This window comes from Monomorium pharaonis, chromosome 6 (assembly GCF_013373865.1).
Source record: "Monomorium pharaonis isolate MP-MQ-018 chromosome 6, ASM1337386v2, whole genome shotgun sequence".
Classification (NCBI taxonomy): domain Eukaryota; kingdom Metazoa; phylum Arthropoda; class Insecta; order Hymenoptera; family Formicidae; genus Monomorium; species Monomorium pharaonis.
The window spans coordinates 11,722,055-11,744,358 of NC_050472.1; the positions used below are offsets into that span (position 1 = coordinate 11,722,055).

At 40.0% G+C, this 22,304-nt stretch overlaps 1 protein-coding gene across 5 annotated transcripts in view; it reads left to right on the forward strand.

The window, feature by feature from the left end:
* The window catches only part of LOC105831862, a 128,410-nt gene that overhangs the window by 105,806 nt on the left and 300 nt on the right, over positions 1 to 22,304 (forward strand). For 4 of the 5 annotated variants that reach the window (XM_036288090.1, XM_036288091.1, XM_036288093.1 and 1 more), the window contains one exon: positions 476 to 697. In XM_036288090.1, the coding sequence (XP_036143983.1) occupies positions 476 to 697 (222 nt within the window). Of the gene's footprint in view, positions 1 to 475; positions 698 to 1,041; positions 3,322 to 22,304 lie in introns of those variants that run through there. The other variant, XM_036288092.1, reaches the window with a different exon arrangement.

The window sequence follows — 22,304 nt, forward strand, 5'->3', positions numbered from 1 at the left end:
CTATGCCAGTCTTCGACGTCAAAATCACCTTTCTTGAAGTGTTGAAACCACTCTTGGCACGTTCTTTCACTAATACGGCCTCACCATACGTATTTGAGAGCGTTCGATGAGTTTCAGCCGCAGATTTCTTCATATTGAAGCAAAAAATTAAAACCTTCCGCAAATGACAAAAATTTGGCTCGTAAGCTGACATTTTCAATTAAGAATAACTTTATGATGCAGACACAAATCGACTAATATTTTGATGGCGTTATGTTTACAAATGCCTAAGCTTATTGTATGATGTCTACGATCTATTTATTTCGACCACCACCTACCGCTACAGCTATCTATTGGAAAACGGCGGAAGCAAAGTTGTACACCTAATACTGTGGGTGTAAGATGAATTATTTATTTGACTGCCATCATAGACAAAAATCTATTGTTATTACTAACATATATCTGAATTGTGTTAAATAGCAATATATATTTACAGGTTACTAATAAATTGAGACAAGAAAGTGGGGATCAAAGACATATATATAACCGCAAACAATGGGAACAAAATATTACATTTCCTATTAAAAACCAACAGAAAGTAACGAAAAAATCGAGATGTACGGAAAATCATACCGATTCAGCTAAATCTGAAGAAGAAGCGGCCACTATGATACAAGCTACTTACAGAGGATATAAAGTTAGAAGAAAATTTGACGAAGTTAGTAATTATTATATTATCATTATATATAACTGCGTACCTAAAGTAAAAGAAAAACAACTTGTGTGTTGAAAATAAAAGGAAAACAATTCCTTAAATACTGTTTTAAATTAAAATAATGGTAATTGTTTAGTATAGGGGAGCCACTTTCGATTGTTTTGATTTTGACATATGCTATTAAATGCTAAGTGACTTTGAAGTGTTTAAATGTTTTAACTGTCAAACGTGCTTCGTTATTAAAAAGTTACAACTGAAAAAAGTTTTATGAAAATTATGTATATTTTCAACCAGAAATATTTCTACGATACATTTTGTAACCTTTAACATTCTTGTAACTTCCCCAGATAACCAAACTTGCCAAAGCAAATAATATTGTTGTCAGCTGTCCTGACCGATCAATATATTTTTGAGAAAATCGTTGTCAGCTGTCGTCAGCTTGACAACGTAGATAAACGACGGAATTGAAGCTCGGTATCACGCTAAGTCGGACGTATTTGTAAAACATTAAAGATTATAATTAATAGTCTTTTAAGTTACTCAAAATGTAGTGTGTAAATATGTTTCTTATTTACGTCTGCGATTGTGCGCAACATTTGAGGGGCTCGTTTAAAATAGTGTTACGCGCGCTGCCCGGTATACTCTCCGGCCGCGAGTCAGCTGTCAAATCGGCGATGTCGATTGGCGGCGGCGGTCAGCTGTCTGGAACCGGGCAACGGAATTGACGGGAATCAATAACAGTTGTTAAGAGGCATCGAGTCAGTTCAGTCGTTAATTGTAAACGCTTCTAATAAAGTCGTTCGTTTTGAGAGTTAAAAGAGTGTTTCTTCATTTCCGCGAGCGCGCGCGTAACAATAGAATGAGCGAACAAACAGACGAGTCGACAGAAAGGAAAAAAGTGTAATTTTAAGTGATAACAACGACACATTTTTCGAGGAAGATTCGGTTTCAGACATCGGCGGGTGCGACGGCGGAGGCCGATTCGCTATGTACGGTGCTACAGGAATTGCAGCAGCTGAGGGAGGGGCGGCGTCTGGAATGTCAGGATCTGCAACGATTCTGGAGAGAGATGCAGTTCTTCGGAAAGAGACCTTAAGATGGTTCCAAGAACGACTCAATTCAAATCAGCTATTTACTCTAATAATATTTCCGCGGGCGAAGTTCCGACGTGGCGTGAGTAAATTTTCCATACGCAAGTGTAAACGAAAATCAGGCAACGCTCGGTTTTAAAATTAAGCCTGACACGTTTGACGGTGCCATTGCATGAATTCCTTACGTAATTTTTTTTTATTTCGCGCGGAAACGGTTGGGATAAGGTCGCGAAAACGGTGGCTGTAGCATCGTGCTTGCGGGGAAAGGGAAAAGAATGTTGGTTGCGTGGAAACACGGGAAATTTTCGTGCGGAATGTCCGTCACTTCGGGAGAAAAATTGAATTTTGCCAAGCTACGCGGGGCCGATTCGGCGGGAGAAACTTCTCTTCCCGAGGCATTGTGACGCGTTAAGGGAAAAGGGTTTGTTTCTTTAAAGTTTAAGCTCGTGGACGTTGCTGTTTCTGGGGATGTTCAAATTTGTGTGAGGCTGTTTGTTTCAAATTTCAGAGATTTTTTGAAAGGCGGAATTGCTACAAAAAGCGAACGACAATAGAGTTCTTCAGAGGGAGAGAGAGAATTTAAAATTAAGAAAACCTCACTTACGGTTTTTGAACCGCGGTGTTTTCGTGGGTCGAAGGGCAAGTGCTGAAGCAGGGATTAGAAGAGTTTTTTAAGGATGATGAGGGATCCACGGTGGTTACTCCTCTCTTATCTGAAGAATTCCGAAGAAATTTCTCTTCGCAAGATCAATCTTCTGAAGCCTTGGAGAACTTGCTATTCTCCAAAAAAGAAAAGAGAAGGAAGTTCTTTCTGAAGTTGGATGTTGGGACCTGAAACGGCAGATTCGGTAACTCGGACAGCAGTTCGGGATAGAACAGGGTTGTGGTTCCTGGAGCATTGCGACTAAGGGGGATTCTTCTGGAAGAGAGAGAGAGCTGGATGTTAGGAACTGAAACGACTAGCTCGGTAACTCTGGAAGCAGTCCGAGGTTGAGCAGGGTTGTGATTCGTGGAGCATCGCGGCTGGAAATTTTTTCTTCAATAGTTAGTTGACAATGGTTTTTTTCTTCAATAGTTAATTGACGGGACAACAAGAAAGGGGGCAATGTTGTGCCCGTTAGATCGGTTAGCTGTCCTAATCAATCGGTATATTGATTTTTAAAAAGAACGTTGTCAGCTGTCGTGAACTTGACAATGCAGATAAATAAAGCAGTTGAAGCTCGTACTCGCGCTAAGTCCGGCTTTTTCAATGAAATTTGTATTTATAATTATAATTATTGTATTTATAAAATTTGTATTTATAAATAAAGTCTTTTGAGTTACTTAAAATAGCGTGTGAATGTTTTTTATTTACGTCCGCAGCCGCGCGTAACAATATTATACCTTAGAATTAGAAAGTTTGTAAGCAAATTGGTGCCAAATTGGATACAAATTTTGTTACACAAAATATTGTCGACAAATTATTGGCAAAAGTATAACAAAATGCGATTTAACCTTGCCAGTAGATAGTCGTCAAATATATAACAAGGTTTAACCCTTTAACTGTGGGACATAAATTAATCTTCTGCGCCATTTTTGTGATAAACAAATTTTTACAATTTTATCCACAAATTTATTTTTTACATTTTTGGGGTCATTTCAAATTTAATATCAAAATTTCAAAATTAAAAATGGCGAATTTAATAGAAACTCATTTTCAAGAAAATTTTATTATTTTTACAAACTTTTATGGGCCATGTTGGATCTACCATTTTTAATTTTATAATTTTGACATAAAATTTAGAAATAGCAGTTTAAAAAATCTATAGATAAAAACCCATTTTCAAAAAATTAAAACCGATTATTTTTGAAAATTTTAATGTGTTGTATTGGATTTGCCATTTTGAATTTTGCAATGTAGAATTTAAATTCGAATTCAATAACCCTATAAACCTTGGAATACTTGCCACTATAAACATTCTAATAATTTAAGGGAATGCTGGAGTCGTCTGTTTTATCGATTGAACATTAATTATTTTCATCTACACTTGGCTCTTAATTGATTTCATAGAATTGTAAATCCTTCTCCAGAATTAAAGTATAGACAATAACAAACCCTTCTAGATACAATTTTCTTTAAAAAACAAGAAAAAATTAAAAAAGTATAGCAGTCGTCTCGTAATTTTCATCCGCAGTACTAAATTTTAAAGACTCTTTATATACAAAATAACTGTTTACAAAAAAACCTGTTATGCAGGGTTGTCACTATAGGAAAGAATTATAATGTGCTTTTAGAACAGTTAGAAGCTTTTGGTATAAGAGAAAAATGTCTATAAAAATTTCATGTATGTATAAGTGCGGATTCCAAAGAAATCGATAAGTAGAGTAATATGAAAAACATTTTTTTGTTCTCAATATAAAATACAATTTACAGATTGATATTAATATGTGTACTTTAATTCTAGAAAAGAATTTCTAAATCTATATAACAGAAATATACAGGGTGTCCCAACGCATGTGGACCACCACTCGTAAAAAGGTAGAAGGGATCGAGATGAACATACAGGTCCAATATTTTCTTGGGTTAGGTTTACAAATAATCGAGATATCAATTTTTTTAATTGTGCGAATGAGAGCGCGCCGCGGCGCGCCGTAGGAAGACCCGAGCCGCTCGAGCCGTAGCGCGGCCCACTGTGTGAAGCATTGGCTGCCGGCGGCGGGGAGAAGGAGAAGAAGCGGCGCCGCTGCCTGTGCTTCGCCGCCCTCGCGTCCCGCAGCACCGCGTCTAGACTCGCATCAATGGCCGCTCTCGCCTCCCACCGCACCGCGCCAAGACTCGCGTCGTTACGCACATTCGCAATTACTTGACAAAATTATTTAGCAAAGATAGGGACAAATTAAAACCGTAATAAACTTCTGTGATTGAAAAAGTCGAAAGAGAGAAAGCGATGGAAACTTATGGAATCTTAAAATAATCTAATTTCTATCGTAATTGTGAATATAGTAAATTAATGATAGTTTTCGGTACATTGACGATATATTTTTTCTTTTTCCTAAATATCTTATTTACAGTATCATACAACTCGAATTTTGTTTCTTATCGAATTGTATCGTACTGTTAAATCCTTGATAAAAACATTGATAAAAATTTGTAAATTTATTCGTCAAATCATTATCGTAAATTCACGATTGATTCTCAAATTGATAGTTTTTTTTTTGTCTATTATAATATTTGCTACATCGAGTTCTCTCATCGTTATCTTTTTTCTCTTACACGATATATTCATAAATATTTCTTCATATTTAATCAAAATGATGCAACAATGGAACAAACTTTTCTAACAGAAAATGCGAGAACGATAGAAAATAATATCATTTCTTTAAATTTGTTCTTTTTGATTTAGAGATGAATTATAAAATAGAAATCAATTAGATTCTCGTGTTTCTATTTTAAATAAATCACTGAAAATCTATCGTAATTAATAAAATGCAATTAAAGATAGAAGAAACTCTAAATTTTCTATCGTCATGAAAGAAAACTTAGAGTTGTATTGACAATACGTGATGTTGAACGTTAATCTCTAAGCATAATTATCGTAGAAGACGCATCACCCCTAATCTAAAGAAGAAAAGAACAAATTTAAAGAAATGATATTATTTTCTATCGTTCTTGCATTTTCTGTTAGAAAAGTTTGTTCCATTGTTGCATCATTTTGATTAAATATGAAGAAATATTTATATCGTGTTTGAGTATGAATATATCGTGTATGATAATGAATATATCGTGTAAGAGAAAAAAGATAACGATGAGAAAACTCGATGTAGCAAATATTATAATAAACGAAAAAAAAAACTATCAATTTGAGAATCAATCGTGAATTTACGATAATGATTTAACGAATAAATTTACAAATTTTTTGTTGGATATTCAACACGGCCGCCCTCATCACGCGGTATCCACTTGAGACCTCCCGGCAGGGGTTCTCGACTGCACCATTGGTAACACTGGCGACATGGACCAATAATCGATCGCGGCACTCGCGATACCGAGTGCGACTCTATCGATTATACTCATATTACTCGAACCGTATACACACATCTTTTTGTACTTTTCCTTCTTCAGTTAATACATCCAAATATATCTCTCCACCGTCGAGTATTCAACCGTAATTACTTTTGTACTCATCGACACCTTGTAATACTGTGCTTTACTAAATACACGAAATCGTGTAACATTGTCTAAAGTGTTTATTTTCTCGTCGTCACCCACTACCTCGAGCTTATAGGTTATGGGCCCAGACTAACGCACTTCTTGTCGCACAGCGAGAGATCCGTTTTTCTGCATCGCGTCACTAAGACAGCGAACTGCCTTGTGAAGTTTAGTGTCGGTCGCAACAATCGCAAAAACCGTACAGTCAATCTCGCACACACGGACAAAGACAATGGCATATAGCACCATAAACTCGACTCGCCTAGAACTCCTATCTAAGGACAATTATGACACGTGGAGGATACAAGCGGAAGCCCTACTGATAAAAAACGATACCTGGGGCTATGTTTCTGGAGAAAAACCAAGACCAGTCGTGTCAACCGACCCGAACACGAGAGCGTCATCCCAAGCCGCATACGACGCGTGGACTACCGAGGATCGCAAAGCCAGGTCAGATCTCATCCTTTCTATACATCCGTCTGAATTAAAGCAAATCAAAGGTTGTGATACTTCCAAAAGCGTCTGGGACAAGCTGGAATCAATCTACGCGTCCAAGGGGCCTGCGCGCAAGGCAGCCCTGCTGAAGAATCTCATGCTGCGGAAGATGCCAGAGGATGGGAACGTAAAGGATCATCTAAACGACCTTTTCGACGCAGTGGACAAATTACAATCCATGAACGTCGAAGTCAATGGAGACATGCTCGCCATCATCTTATTGTATAGTCTTCCAGACAGCTATGACACCTTCCGATGTGCCATAGAGTCTCGTGACGATCTGCCAGACGCCGAGACATTAAAGATAAAGATAATTGAAGAGAGCGAAGCCAGGAAACGACGATCACCAGAACGGACGTCCAACGCGCTGCTCGCAAAACAGTCTAGTCGACAAGTGCCAACGCATAAGAATAAGATGGGAAAGGAAAACAAGCGCTCTTCCCCTTCCAGGGAAAAACGAATAAAATGCAACTATTGCAAGAAGAGTGGACACAAGGCTGCAAACTGCTTTGCCAAACGGAACTCCGAATCTAAGACGAGTCACGCGACAGAAACGGCATTATTAACGGATGATACAGGAAAATCAAAGGGATGGTGCTTGGATAGCGGCTGCACCTCCCACCTTTGTAACGACAAAGAATTGTTCGTCAACACCGCGAATATCTCCAGCGGATTGAAGCTTGCGAACAACGAGGTCACAAAAGTCCGAGCGATGGGAGACGTCAGGATAACGGCTTCAGTAAGCAAGGACGAGAGGAAGATAAGGCTCAAGGACACCCTATTTGTCCCGGATATAAGAACCAATCTTCTATCAGTGGCTAAGATTGTCGACAACCAACACGAAGTGCTCTTCACCAAGAATCATGCCGTTGTTCGGGATACCCGAGGTAACACAACTATGATCGCCAAACGTATTAATAATTTGTTTTATTTACAGGAGAGTCCACACCATGCATACGCGGCCACCGACAACGGGCATGCGCGAATCCGAACGTGGCACGAACGGCTCGGACACCTGAACGCAAGGGACGTCGCAAAGATGTACAATACTCAAGCGGTCATCGGCATGAAGCTCGATTCCAATCTCACTACGATCGACTGCAAGATATGCGCTGCGGGAAAGCTTACACAAGCACCGTTTCCAACGAGAGGCCCAAGAACCTCCGGGGTATTGGACATCGTACACACAGACGTATGCGGACCCATGCGACAGGAATCCGAGGGCGGAGCTCGATACTTCGTCACCTTTATTGACGACTACAGCCGCTGGTGTGAAGTCTATTTCATACGAAGCAAGAGCGAGGTCCCCGAGAAATTCAAAGAATTCATGAACTTAGCTGAGAGGCAAACCGGACGAAAAATCAAGGCCATTCAGTCCGATAACGGGAAAGAATATTGTAATGCCACCATGGACGCATTACTCAAGGAACATGGCATCACCCGTCGTTTGACAGTGCCTCATACGCCCGAGCAGAATGGCACAGCGGAGCGCAAAAACAGAACGCTCGTGGAAGCAGCAAGATGCATGATCATTCAATCGGGACTACCTCCATCACTATGGGCTGAAGCCATCGCGACCGCCAACTACATACGGAACCGGTGCACCACAAAGAGCATAGATTCAGGGACACCCTTTGAAAGATGGACGGATCGACGTCCGAACATCGCACACATGCGGATATTCGGAAGCAACGTATTCATTCTGGACAAATCCCCAGGGAAGGGAAAATTCGACCCTCGAGGACAGGATGGTATCTTTGTCGGTTATTCCGATAAGTCTAAGGCGTACAGGGTATGGAGTCCCAAGGACAAAAGGATCTACGTCTCCCGGGACATCAAATTCTTCAATGAATTTAATACGAAAGAAACATTCGAGGACATCGTAACGTCAGAAACGAAGAGCGGTCGTTCCAGGATCTTGAGATTCGAAGAAACGGAAGTAGGACCGAACCAATCAGATACAACAACCGACCAATCAGACGATCATGAACCAGTCGAAGCAATTACTGAGGACGATGGAGAGACAGACATCGTCGACACGCCCAAACGAAAGGCCGGGCGACCAAAGGGAGCTGTGCGAAAATTAATCGTTCCGACCAAAGATTACAATCTACGGAGTCGTACACAAGGTCAAGGACCGACGTCTACGGCCATCGAGCTATCTTCGGACGATGACACGGAGCCACATGAATCCATGTACGCATTTTTGGCCAGTGAAATCCCGCTGTCACAAGCAATCAACGGCGAGGATGCCTCTGAATGGAAGGACGCCATCCACGACGAGATCGAGAGCCTTGTAACCAACGACACGTGGGAGCTCGTTGATCGACCCGATGACTGCAATGTCGTAGGATGCCGAATTGTCTTGCGAAACAAATTCCGTGCGGACGGAAGCCTAGAGAAGAGAAAGGCAAGGATCGTGGCAAGAGGATTTTCTCAGCGGCCAGGAATCGACTTCCAGGATACCTTTGCGCCAGTGGCGCGACTGAGTTCGTTGAGGATGCTTGTCGCCATATCAGCTCAAACAGGAGCGTCGATATCCCAGCTAGACATTACCTCAGCATACCTACACGGAGACATGGACAATACGGTATACATGGAAGTACCAAAGCTTCTAGACGAGATGCTTGCAAGAATCGCGAGAGACGTCTCCGACAGAAACACGCAGAGCAAGGCAAGGAAGATGCTGTCCAGCCTTCGACAGGGACATAAGGTCTGCCTATTACGGAAGGCGATATACGGGCTGCGTCAATCCGGCAGACAATGGCACTTTAAGCTCAGCCGAGTACTCAAAGGCGCTGGCCTAATCCCGACGAACGCCGATTCGTGTGTTTACGTCGACAAGTATAAAACAATATTCTTATTAGTTTACGTCGACGACATCTTGATCGTTACCAAAGATAGCAAGCGCAAGGACGATATCGTCAAAGCATTAAGCGAACAATTCGCCATCAAGGATCTCGGAGTGGCGAAATACTGCTTGGGTATTGAGATCATCAGAAACGGAGATAATATACTTCTCTCCCAGGCAGGTTACATCAAGAGTCTGCTGGCCAAGTTCGAGATGACAGATTGTAAAGGCGCTGCTACACCATTGACTCAAGGCTTCAAACCGGTTGCAATAAACCAAGACAACGACATGTCATTGCCTTTTAAGGAGCTTGTGGGGAGCTTAATGTACGTGGCGGTCGCCACTAGGCCGGACATTAGTCATGCTGTAAGCATGTTAAGCCAATTCAACCAACGTTACGATCGAATCATTTGGAAGGAAGCTAAGCGAGTGCTCAGATATTTGAAGAGCACCTCTTACTTAGCCCTATGCTTCAAACCAACCACAAGAGGTCTGTACGGGTACGTCGACGCGGACTGGGGAAATTGCCCACTCGACAGGCGATCGTACACAGGCATGGCATTTATTCTCGGCGGAGCTGCAATCTCGTGGGAATCCCGCAAACAGAGAACGGTCGCCCTTTCGTCCACCGAGGCGGAATACATGGGGCTAACAGACGCAGCGAAAGAAGCTATCTACTTCATCGGATTCTTAAAGGAACTAGGTCTCGACGACCTGACCAACGTCGTCATCTTTAACGATAATCAAGGAGCAGGGGAACTGGCCCGCAATCCGGTATATCATGGCAGAACGAAGCATATTGATGTGCGATTCCATTTCATTCGTGAAGCGCTCCGCAATTGGTCCATACAACTCAGATACAAGCCCACAAATGAAATGCCTGCCGATGTCCTCACCAAGGGACTGACCAGCGGAAAACATGAACTTTGCGTCCGAGGACTGGGGCTAGACAATGTGTCCGTAGAAAAACATCCACATTGAGAGGGGGTGTTGGATATTCAACACGGCCGCCCTCATCACGCGGTATCCACTTGAGACCTCCCGGCAGGGGTTCTCGACTGCACCATTGGTAACACTGGCGACATGGACCAATAATCGATTGCGGCACTCGCGATACCGAGTGCGACTCTATCGATTATACTCATATTACTCGAACCGTATACACACATCTTTTTGTACTTTTCCTTCTTCAGTTAATACATCCAAATATATCTCTCCACCGTCGAGTATTCAACCGTAATTACTTTTGTACTCATCGACACCTTGTAATACTGTGCTTTACTAAATACACGAAATCGTGTAACATTGTCTAAAGTGTTTATTTTCTCGTCGTCACCCACTACCTCGAGCTTATATTTTTATCAATGTTTTTATCAAGGATTTAACAGTACGATACAATTCGATAAGAAACAAAATTCGAGTTGTATGATACTGTAAATAAGATATTTAGGAAAAAGAAAGAATATATCGTCAATGTACCGAAAACTATCATTAATTTACTATATTCACAATTACGATAGAAATTAGATTATTTTAAGATTCCATAAATTTCCATCGCTTTCTCTTTCGACTTTTTCAATCACAGAAGTTTATTACGGTTTTAATTTGTCCCTATCTTTGCTAAATAATTTTGTCAAGTAATTGCGAATGTGCGTAACGACGCGAGTCTTGGCGCGGTGCGGTGGGAGGCGAGAGCGGCCATTGATGCGAGTCTAGACGCGGTGCTGCGGGACGTGAGGGCGGCGAAGCACAGGCAGCGGCGCCGTTTCTCCTCCTTCTCCCCGCCGCCGGCAGCCAATGCTTCACACAGTGGGCCGCGCTACGGCTCGAGCGGCTCGGCTCTTCCTACGGCGCGCCGCGGCGCGCTCTCATTCGCACAATTAAAAAAATTGATATCTCGATTATTTGTAAACCTAACCCAAGAAAATATTGGACCTGTATGTTCATCTCGATCCCTTCTACCTGTTTACGAGTGGTGGTCCACATGCGTTGGGACACCCTGTATACGAAATCTCATTAATGATGTGCATGAATGACCTATATTATCGACATGAATGACTCTACATTACCCTGCTCAAGTGAGTGAGTCCCAGATGCGCACAGTAATAAACGGACACAGCGTGCACAAAGTTTGCGTAACTCAGTTTGACTTTAAATTGCTGTCAAAAAGCAATTTGGCATTGGACTAAACTGCACAGATCTTGTTCGCTTTTTGACCACAATTTGCTGTTAAATTATGCAAACGTTGCCAGCAAAACAGAAGTTGATCACGGACATAAATGCAATATTAGTATCAAATTTTATGAGCTAATTTGTTGCTAATTTAATGACAAATTGTTTACTGGCTTTATAAATCTTAATGCTGGAGTTTACGAGGTCTATAATTGTTTTTTCCACATGGATTTTTAACTTTCTACATGAAACAATATCCACGTATCTTGCTCCACTGCTTATAACATCGCTCGCGACAAGGTCAATAATTGTTCTGCATGGGTTTTTGACTTTTCATGCAAAGCGGCATCTATCGTATATTCCCGATGTACGGCTTGCAATGAGGTTAATAACACAGGTTAATAACATAAAAAAGTGGTCTGATACTGGGACCTTCACTAGTCAATCTCTATGTATTCTGAAGTGCTCAACGAATCCGGTGTCAGAATTGCCCTATCACTCACCATTTTTCGCGTGCAAAGCAATTATTGCAATTATTAAGATTTGTGAGCTATATTTTTATTAAAAAAAAAAGGTGGGTAATGGGGCAATTCTGACATCGGATTCGTGTTCAGTATACCAAAATACATAAATATTGACTTGTGGGATCAGTATTGGATCACTTTTTTGTGTGCCTGTGTAATTGTTATATTTTACATGGATTTTTGACTTTTATTTATGCAAAACGAGGTTCATCTCACATCTCTTTCTTGCTTTTAATGTAAAATGAGGTCTGTGATTGAAATCTAAATACAAAAATTGAGTTTTATTTATGAATTATTTTTTGTTAATAATTTTTTAACGAAACACGAGCAACGGCTAATACCTCTTGAAAGTCACTCAAGATTATGAGCCTTGACAATGTGTCTGAAGATCAATGCAAAAGGTGACCCTTTTATACGAAACAATTACCAACGTACCCAGCTAGCCAGGTTTGTTAAAATCACATATCGTGAAAGCTTTACAGCAAGGATTGTTTCAATTTTGACAACAATTTTATGACAAGTAATTGTCTGTTGCTTTGTCTTCTAAAAGTTTCGAGCAAATTTACGGCAAAAGTTTTCATCACACGATACTGCAAATAACAGAGAAAGACTTGTACATAAATATTACGTAGAGAAATTACAAGATTTGCCCTGACACGTTAAAATGTAAAATTTAAGCAAATAACAGAGCAAACCTTGCTACACGACATGACAATAAATTTATGGCAGGAACAGGAAATCTTGTTAGGCACAGAATAACGGCAAATTAGTAGCAAGAACAAAATAAAACTTGCCGAGCACACTTTTGCAACAAAATTGCGACAAGGTGTGTCCATAAACAGCTTAGTTTTTGCTGGCAAGGCTTGTCGCAAATAGTATGATTTTTTATGCAAATAACAAGGTTGCATTATCGGATTTTAAACTTTATTTTTGGGTGATTTTACTATCTATCTCGAGATGGCGCATTTCTCGTGAAAAAGATTTACCTACTGAATTAATAAAAGGAGCTCGTCGAGATTGTCGAGAACAGAGAACCAAGTACGATTGCCATTTACCATTTACATATGATATTGGACTAATCAGTCCAATATTTCATTTTTGTTGATCTTATTTTTGACAAGATTTGTCCTGTTCTTGCCACAAATTTGCTATCATATTGTGCATGGCAAGATTTGTCTTGTTTTTGCCACAAATTTGCTATCATGCTGTGTACAGCAAGGTTTGCTCTATTCTTGTTACAAATTTGCTATTATATTGTGTACAGCAAGGTTTGCCTTGTTCTTGCTGCAAATTTGTTGTTATGCTTTACTAGAAAATTTTAGCCTGTTATTTGCATAAAATATGCGTCATACTATTTACAACAAGCCTTGCCAACAAAAGCTAAGCTTAATGCGGACACACCTTGTCGTAATTTTGCTGTAAAGGTTTGCTTGAGTTTGCGGCAAACTTTGCGCAAAGTTTGCGTCATTTTGCTAGCTAGGGTAACTACCCACATTGAAACGAAACTACCAATGGCCGTCCATTGGACATCTGTCATGGAAGTTTGGATCTTTCAGTGGACGTCCATTTGGACATCCAATACAGAGCCGTTGGAAATTCACAATTCCACATTGCGTACGTCCACTGGACCTTTATTGGACGTCGTCAAGGATGTCTATTGGACGTTGTGTGGATCGTTGGTGGGAGCTTCATGGAGTCTCGATGGACGTCTGACAGATGTTTCGTGGATCATTACATATAAAAAAATGTATTCTTAACAAAATGCAAAAATGCCTTTATTCAAGAATATATTATACTTAAAATAGCGTATATTGAGTATAAATACTTCTTAATTAAATGTAGTATTGTTTTTTATAAATATTTTTTTAAACATTATTTTTTTAAATAAAAGTTTTTATTTTTTCCTTCTCATTTTTATCAATCTTTTTTATAGACTGATATAGTTCATCAGTTTTGTATTATATGACGATGACGAAATCTTACTTCCTTCTGCGCTCTTGACGAGCCTCTTTTATTTATCTAGAAAGTGCATTTTATTTACAAAAAACACACGTAGCGGTGGGTAGTGAAGGTTTCATGAAGCCTCGGTGGATGATTCACGTTTTGTGGATTACTAGTAGAGGAGCCTTGATTCCACAAAACGTCCGTCAGTCATCCATTGAAGCTCCGTAAAGTTTTTACTAATGATCCATGAAACGTCAATCGTCCATCAAAGCTCCATGAAGCCTCTACCAATGATCCATGAAACGTCCATCAGTCGTTTATCAAGGCTTCGTCAAGCCTCTATTAATCCTCAATCCCTTCCGTGTTTTTCGGCACCTTCTATCCCTCCCTATGGGTCGTTTTCGTCCTCGCTCTTATAACCATATAAATAATAGTTTAAAAAATCTGAAAAAAATCATGTATACTCTTTAAACATTTCGTTTTAAGAAACTATCATTATATTATCCTCCTCTCCCAAATTTGATATGTATTTTTTAATAAACAATGAAAAAATCAATAAAAAAGCTAATTTTTTAAAAAATATATAGCGATGGTAAAAATTAAAAAAAAAATTTTTTTAAATCAATTTCTGGAAGGAAAAAAGTTCCTTTTTACGAAAACATGTCTGATCAACGTAGAATGAAAGCAGATATCCAATTTCAGCGTATAAAATTGAAAAATTGAACGAACTTACCGTGAAGTTCGATTACAATTATGTTGTCTCGTCCGGATGGATAGAATGTAGTAGCGTTCCGCTGCGTCTTTCCCCTACAGGTTTGTTTTAATACCTCCAAACTCAAATTTGGTGCCTACGCCTCGCTTCTAGGCGTGCACCCAGGCGTCCTGTCGTGTACGCGCGCCTTCCCTCTTGCGCGCGCGCCGCCGGAAGTTCATTAATTTAACAAATCTGGATCTAGGAGGTGGGTGGGAACCTTTATCCGGACGAGACAGCATAATTGTAATCGAACTTCACGGTAAGTTCGTTCAATTTTTCAATTATGCAACGTCTCGTCCGGATAGATAGAATGTAGAAATTTAACACCCAGATTTGTCGGTCTCACGAGAGTTGCGACAGCTTTATTTGTAAAGCAATTATCGTGCCTTTATAAACCTGGGGCAATTGTTATCAGGTTTGGCGAAAGGATATGACTAAAGATGCTAAACGGTTAACATAAGTATTGTAGTCGCATTAACAAAAATGAGGTAAAGGCGCACAAGGTCTATGTAATTAAGCGTTTCCGAATTTAATTCGAGAGAACCGGAGATTTAGGGCAGATCCAGAATTACGTTTTGGAAGGCTGGGTCCTTGATAATTGGTCGATTGTAAAATTGCGCAAATACTCTTGAGGTTTCGGTCCATCCTGCTGTTCGTCTGATTTCTTTTAAATTAACCCCTTTGCTAGCTGCGAAGGAAGTAGAGGCGTGCCGAGTAGAATGGGCAGAGAAAACGGAGATGTCAATTCCTGCTTTTTCCAATATATCTTTGACTCAGCGGCCCAAGATCTGAGACGTTACCGCCCTATGCGGAGGACGTAAGGAGATAAAGAGTGCATTACATCCCTCCTGTCTGATTTCCTGGGTGAGCTCAAGGTAAACCTTCACTAGCCTGACGATACAAAGTTCTGGTTTGGCTAAGAAGGGATTGAAAATTAGGAGCGGTTGGGATTTCCCGATTTTTGATGTCTTCAGTCTAGCCGGGATTTTTATAACTAATGAATCTGAAAAGGTTATATTAGTGATTTGGATAGCTGTTAGGGTCTGGAGCCTTTGCGCGGTTGTCAGCGCGAATAAGGTTACCAGTTTCTTAGATATCCGGTCGAATGGGAGATTTTCATATGGGTATAACCTGGCTAAATGGGCTATGATCGGTGATGGGTCCCAAACAAAATCGTATCGGGGACGTTGCGGTTTCAGTGCCGCAACTCCCCCGAGAAATCTTCTTACCAAGGGGTGTGAGCCCACCTCCTCTGCGGACACCAAGGAGATTGCCGAACGATAAGAATTTATACTGGAGTAGCCGATGTTGCTCATTGCCTTAGATAAGAATTCCAGTACCAACGGGATTGGTGGGGAAAAGCAGTTAATCTCTTTTTCCTTGCAGAAGCACCACCACAATCTCAAGGGCTAGTGTATTGCGCGATAGTAGAGTTCGTGATGGACGCAAGCGTTATGTCTAATGCCGTAGCTGGAGTTCCTCGGAACAGGAAGGTCTGGCGGATAATTTCGCGGCCGCCAGGGAAATTGTTCTTCACTTCGGATGGAACTCCCTGAAAGGAGATGATAACATATTGATATTTGGCTCGAACAGAGCTGGACGACCCACCATTAATTGCTCAAAGAGAGGGAACCACGGTTGCGCCGGCCACCACGGAACTACCAGTACATCCTCCGCTTTATCTGTTATTATTTTACGAAGGGTTCTTAGGATGAGGATGAAAGGCGGGAATGCATAAAAATAAAAACTTCCCCAGTGTAGGGAGAATGCGTCAACGGCAAACGCCAGAGGGTCGGGTAGCCATAAGACAAAACGAGGGCATTTCTTATTAATCGAGGAAGCGAATAAGTCGATGTCAAAGAAACCGAAAGCGGAGCTGATTTTGTCAAAATAGCTCTGTTGTAGGCACCATTCTGTTTCTTCTGAAACAGCCCTTGATTCTGTATCTGCTTCAATATTCTGGGCTGAGGGGATATATGCCGCATAGATAAACAGATTACGGTCCGCGCATCAGCACCAAATCTTTCTCGCTAGCTCTGACAAGTGAGGGAATCTGATCGAGCCCATGCGATTAATATAGGATAAGGCTGTCAGATTATCGACTCTTATCAGAATCTCGCAATCTCTTAACTGAGATGCGAAGCATCTCAGAGCATAGAAAACTGCTAGAAGCTCTAGGTAATTAATGCGGTTCTTTTTATCGTTTGGTGACCAAAACCCGTGTGTTCTTGATCCTTTGCAAACTGCGCCCCAGCCGGTCAAAGAAGCGTCCGAGAATATCTCGAGGATAAATTTTTCTGGACGAATTATATTGTGCTGTGCCGGGTCCGCGAAGATGGACCTCCACCATTGGAGATCCTCTCTTATTGAGGCTGGAAGAGTCATTGGAGCTTCAAAGTCTCCCTCCGAGGCAGCGAGTGCCAGAAATTTCTCTCTTTCCAAGATCTTTGTGTGTAACAATCCGTATTGGACCGCTGGGCAAATGGAAATCAAGGATCCGATGTAACATGCTAGGAAACGAATTTTACAGGAGGACCTGGTTAAAAGATCCAAGGTCCTGTGGAAAAGTTTACTTCGTTTGTCCTGTGGGATAGAAATTGAGAAATGGTCAGTGTCAAAAATAAAGCCTAAATAACGACAAGATCTCTGAGGGGTGAGACTACTTTTCCGCGTATTGACTATGAAACCTAGAGAGGAGAGCAGGTTCAGTACAACGGACACGTTTTCCTCACTCTGATTGCGCGAGGACGCCATCAGCAAAAAATCGTCTAGAAAGACCACTGAGAATATTCCCTTTTGTCTGATATGGTGTAAAATAGGTTTTAGAATTCTAGTGAATATGTACGGCGTAGAGGCTAGGCCAAAGGGTAGCACTCTAAACTGAAAAATCTGGCCTGAGAAGCGAAATCGTAGAAAATGTCTATCTTCCCGATGGATCGGCAAAAGAAGGTACGCGTCCTCCAGATCAATTGTCGCAAGAAAATCCCCTGGAGATAATAATTGTACAACTGTTCTCCAGTCTTCTGTTTTAAAATGAGGAACCGTGATAAACTCGTTAAGACGCTTCAAATTCAAAATGAACTTCCAGCCTCCCGAGGTCTTCCTAATGAGAAAGAAAGGGGATAAAAATTGGTCTTTACTCTCGATTACGGGCTCAATTGCTCCTCTTTTGCAAAGCCTAGCGATTTCTTTCTCGCAAATAATTAATTCTTTTTGCGACATTTGAATGGTAGGTTCGACTATCTGCGCGGGAGGTTGGTGGGAGAAAGGTAGCCTATAGCCGAAGATAGCTTGCAGAATTTCTCGATCCGTAGTGATCTTCCTCCATTGAGCAAGAAATAGGGATAGTCTGCCAGCGATTAATACCTCGCAGCCCGCTAATGTCTCCTTGAGTGGGATCTCGATCGGCGTGACGACCGGTGTTTGTTAGTTCTCGCCCCTGTCCTCCTCGTTGAGGCCGGTCTCGAATATTTCACAAGGGCGCGTGCATTTCCCGTCTTAGCTGTGGTTGGTCCTATTGGTTGCTTGATTGGCTGTTGTGACCTGTTTGAGATTGATAACGGTGTTCTCATCATGTCTCTTGAAGATTTCTCCATAGTAGATGCCTTCTTTAATTCCTTTCCAAATGCGGTGCCAAATAGAAAATTATCCGCGGGAATCGCGTTTGCGGTAGTCTTAGCGAGCAAGCTGAAAGCAGGTGTAATTTGAGCCCTTCTAGCTAAAGACAAGCGAAAAAATAGGTCAGCCAACACCTTGGCACCCTCATGGACCTTGGCCACCGCTCCGCGGGCCTCAGGGGTTAGGGACGATTGAATCTCTGGCCTGAGGAAGTCTGAGATGGCTTTGCCCAAGGCATACAAGGTTATTCCTACCTGGTCTTGATTTTTTGTGTTGTACTCGTCTCGCTTACGAATTGAATTGCTTCCTAATCCAGATTTACACTCTGGGTTCAGTTGTGGTGCCTTAAGAAAAGCTACCGCCTCCGGAGGTGAGTACTTCTTAGCAGCGGGGCTCGCTGTTCTGTCGGTAGTCCCTGTCGAATGATGGTCTGTTATTTCTGGATCACCATCTCGTTCCAAGTTGACACGACCGTCCTCTCAGGGTCGGATCCAAACAATTCCTTCGCAGGATATTCACAGACTCATCCTCCGATGGAGGCAATTAACAGTTGTCGTCTAGCTCTACTGCCCTGTCTATTGGAGCCATAGATTGTAACTCTCGGTCACTCAAGTAGCCACTTACCGCTTCTGCAAAATTAGAAGAGGAGTTTGGAAACTAGAAAAGGTTGTGTCGATCTGCCGCCCACGTTTTTCAAACGCAGATCCAGCAGATGTGTACACACCTGAATGCGAATCTCTCAGCCCTTCCTGACTAGCAGGCGTTGCTGGAAAATTCTCAAGCGATCCGTCCCTGTTTTCCTTATTAACGGAAGCCTCGCTGCGTGGATTAGATTCATTTCCACGCACCGGGAAAGGGCACACGGGCGTAGGTAACGAGAGGCGACCCTGCGTCCTAACTTCTCCTTGTGCTAGCACATCGATTAAGCGCGCTAGCTTACTTTCAATGTTCCTTAGGCGATCCTCTGGGGAAGTACTTCTTCTCTTTCTACTCTTATGGGACGATTTGCCCATTCTTAAGTTTGAAAACGCAGAAATGCTGGAAAATCTATACACACTGTTGAGGGAACGCCGCAACAGGGAAAACAATGGACTTCCGGCGGCGCGTGTGCAGGAGGGGAGACGCGCGTGCACGACAGGACGCCTGGGTGCACGCCTAGAAGCAAGGCGTAGGCACCAAATTTGAGTTTGGAGGTGTTAAAACAAACCTGTTGGGGAAAGACGCAGCGGAACGCTACTACATTCTATCCATCCGGACGAGACGTTGCATAATTGGTATTTTTTTAGGATGATGAATAGTGTTGTAAAATAGAGAAACATCAATAAATCTACAATTATTTTTTCTGCTTAAAGTTTTAACAAATTATTATTTAATACATAGTAAAAATACAAAATTTTGTTATAAAAATAGAAAAAAAGCAGTTTAAAAACAGTCGCGACAGCAATTTAAACGATGATCATCGCAAACGAGTTTGTTGCATCGAACACAACATTGATTGGTCTTTTTATCATTTTTGTATAAACAATAAAAACATCTTTTTGTTTTTTTGAATTTATTAGTTAATGTCCAATCTTCCCAATATTTGCCGAATGCTGAATTTTATTGGTCTGCTCAAAATATTCTGGATTTCTAATTTCCATTGTAAATGTTCAACTTAAAATATATGCATAATTATGTTCTAAAATGCATGTACAAGGTGTTGCACTTGAATACAGTGCAGTCTAACGGGTTGCCTATCCGTATGGGTTGCTATTCCGTCGATAAAAACGTGTGCCGATTTTATCAATGAGTGCGTGCGCGGAGGGAGCAGGCTAAGCAGGCATGCTGTATACGACCCGCAGCTTGCGCTAAATCCTTTTTTTAATGTAATAATGATGAGTTGAGAGAATATCGCTTAAAAGTGTTTTGAATCTGGCACAGTTCAAAAGAAAATAATACCGCATGCAAATAAAATAATCAATTTGAATACTCGCCGCAGCAATATTAAATGATAATGTCAGAAGCGAGAAGTTACATGGATTTTTTTTCTTACTTTGTACGCCTGCAGAGATTAATTTTTTCATAGGTTAAACTATACGTTCATAAGTAATAACAAAATGGGTAGCATAATAAATATTAGCAAAATACCAGGATTCGATAAGTTATTATATTTTTTTAACTAAATAAAATTAAAATGGCTTATAAAATTAATAGTTACATAAATAGAAACTTGGTTAAAGTTATTCAGTTAAGAGTGAATTAACTCAAGTTAAATTAAAAGTTAATTTTGAAAAGCATCATTAATATTAAATTAAATGGTTATAATTTATTTAAATTAAAATATCATTACAATTATAATATAGATTATTAAATATATTTAATCTGTAAATGAAATCCATAAATCTATTTCTCTTCGTAGAATTTTATCTTCTTCTTTAGGACGATTTGTAAAAACTTGAGAGCAATAAAAGATTTGTAATTGACATGCATATTTTATTGTTTTTATCTTACGACTTTGTCATATCGAATGTAACGTTCTTGGTTTTGTTTCATTTTTTTGACGAACAAGATCATGTGTATTATATTTATTATATTTATTTATATTTCTTAATATTTATTAATTCAGTTCTCAATGTGACTAAATTTTATACTTTTTTACATTTTATACTTTTTACTTTTTGATTCTGCAATAATTGTTTTGATATTTTAATTTAAATAAATTATAACTATTTAATTTAATATTAATAATGCTTTTCAAAATTAACTTTTAACTTGAGTTAATTCAATCTTAACTGAGTAATTTTAACCAAGTTTTTGTTCATGTAACTATTAACTTAACTAAATTAATTTTATAAACCATTAATTTTAATTTTATTTAGTTAAACAAATATAATAATTGAACCTTGGTATTTTGCTAATACTTATTATGCTGTCTATTTTGTTATTACTTACGTGCAATTTGACCTTAAAATTAATTAATTATTACGACAAATTATTATGACGAAAAAATTAATTAATCTCTGCAGGCGTACAAATTCATCACTACATTACTACATTACTACATCATTACTACATTAAAAAAGGGATTTAGCACAAGCGCGTTGACGAAGCGCAGGCTGCGGGTCGTATACAGCATGCCTGCTTAGCCTGCTCTCTCCGCGCACGCATTCATTGATAAAATCGGCACGCGTTTTTATCGACGGAATAGTAACCCGCATGGATAGGCAACCCGTTAGACTGCACTGTATTCAAGTGCAACACCCTGTACGTGTCCGAAAATACTTAATTTACAAAAAAATTTTTTTTTCAAAAAAGTCATTTTTACTTACGTAATCCCTCCCTATGGGTCGAAAACGTCCTATTTGAATTTTATCTGGCTGACGTTTGGAGTAGAACAAACAGACCGGGCTGGCTTTTTGCATTGAAGATCCTTCCCCCCCAAAGTTTTTTTTAGTATAACTTTGATGTTGCTAGCATCGCGGTTGTACGAGAAATTAACAATAGTAGTTTTAAGCAGGACGAAAACGACCCATAGGGAGGGATTGAGGGTTAATTATCCGCGTAACGTATAATAGATAACATTTTTTAAGATGTTTGACAAAGATCTATTATAAAGTTAAGATGGATCATCTATCTGATTGCCACCATGGAAGTAAATATTCCATAGAGCTATGGAAGTTTAGTGGATCTCTAATGGACGTCTATTTGACTTCCACCATGGATCTATGGAGGTTTAGTGGACGTCCACTGGACATCCACTGGATGCCAATTTCTATGTGGGCATTAACAAATAATTATAACAATAATTGTTTTTTATTGTAAATAATAATATTATATAAAAGTAATAACATTAAAAATAAGGATTGTAATTAAAATTTGTATGAATATAATAATATAACTGTAAGAGAAAAGGATAATTTGTTTTAATTTTTTAAAGATAGTTGTCTTTCTGTATCGTTTTCTTTTTTAAAATTTTATATTGCTTATATTATA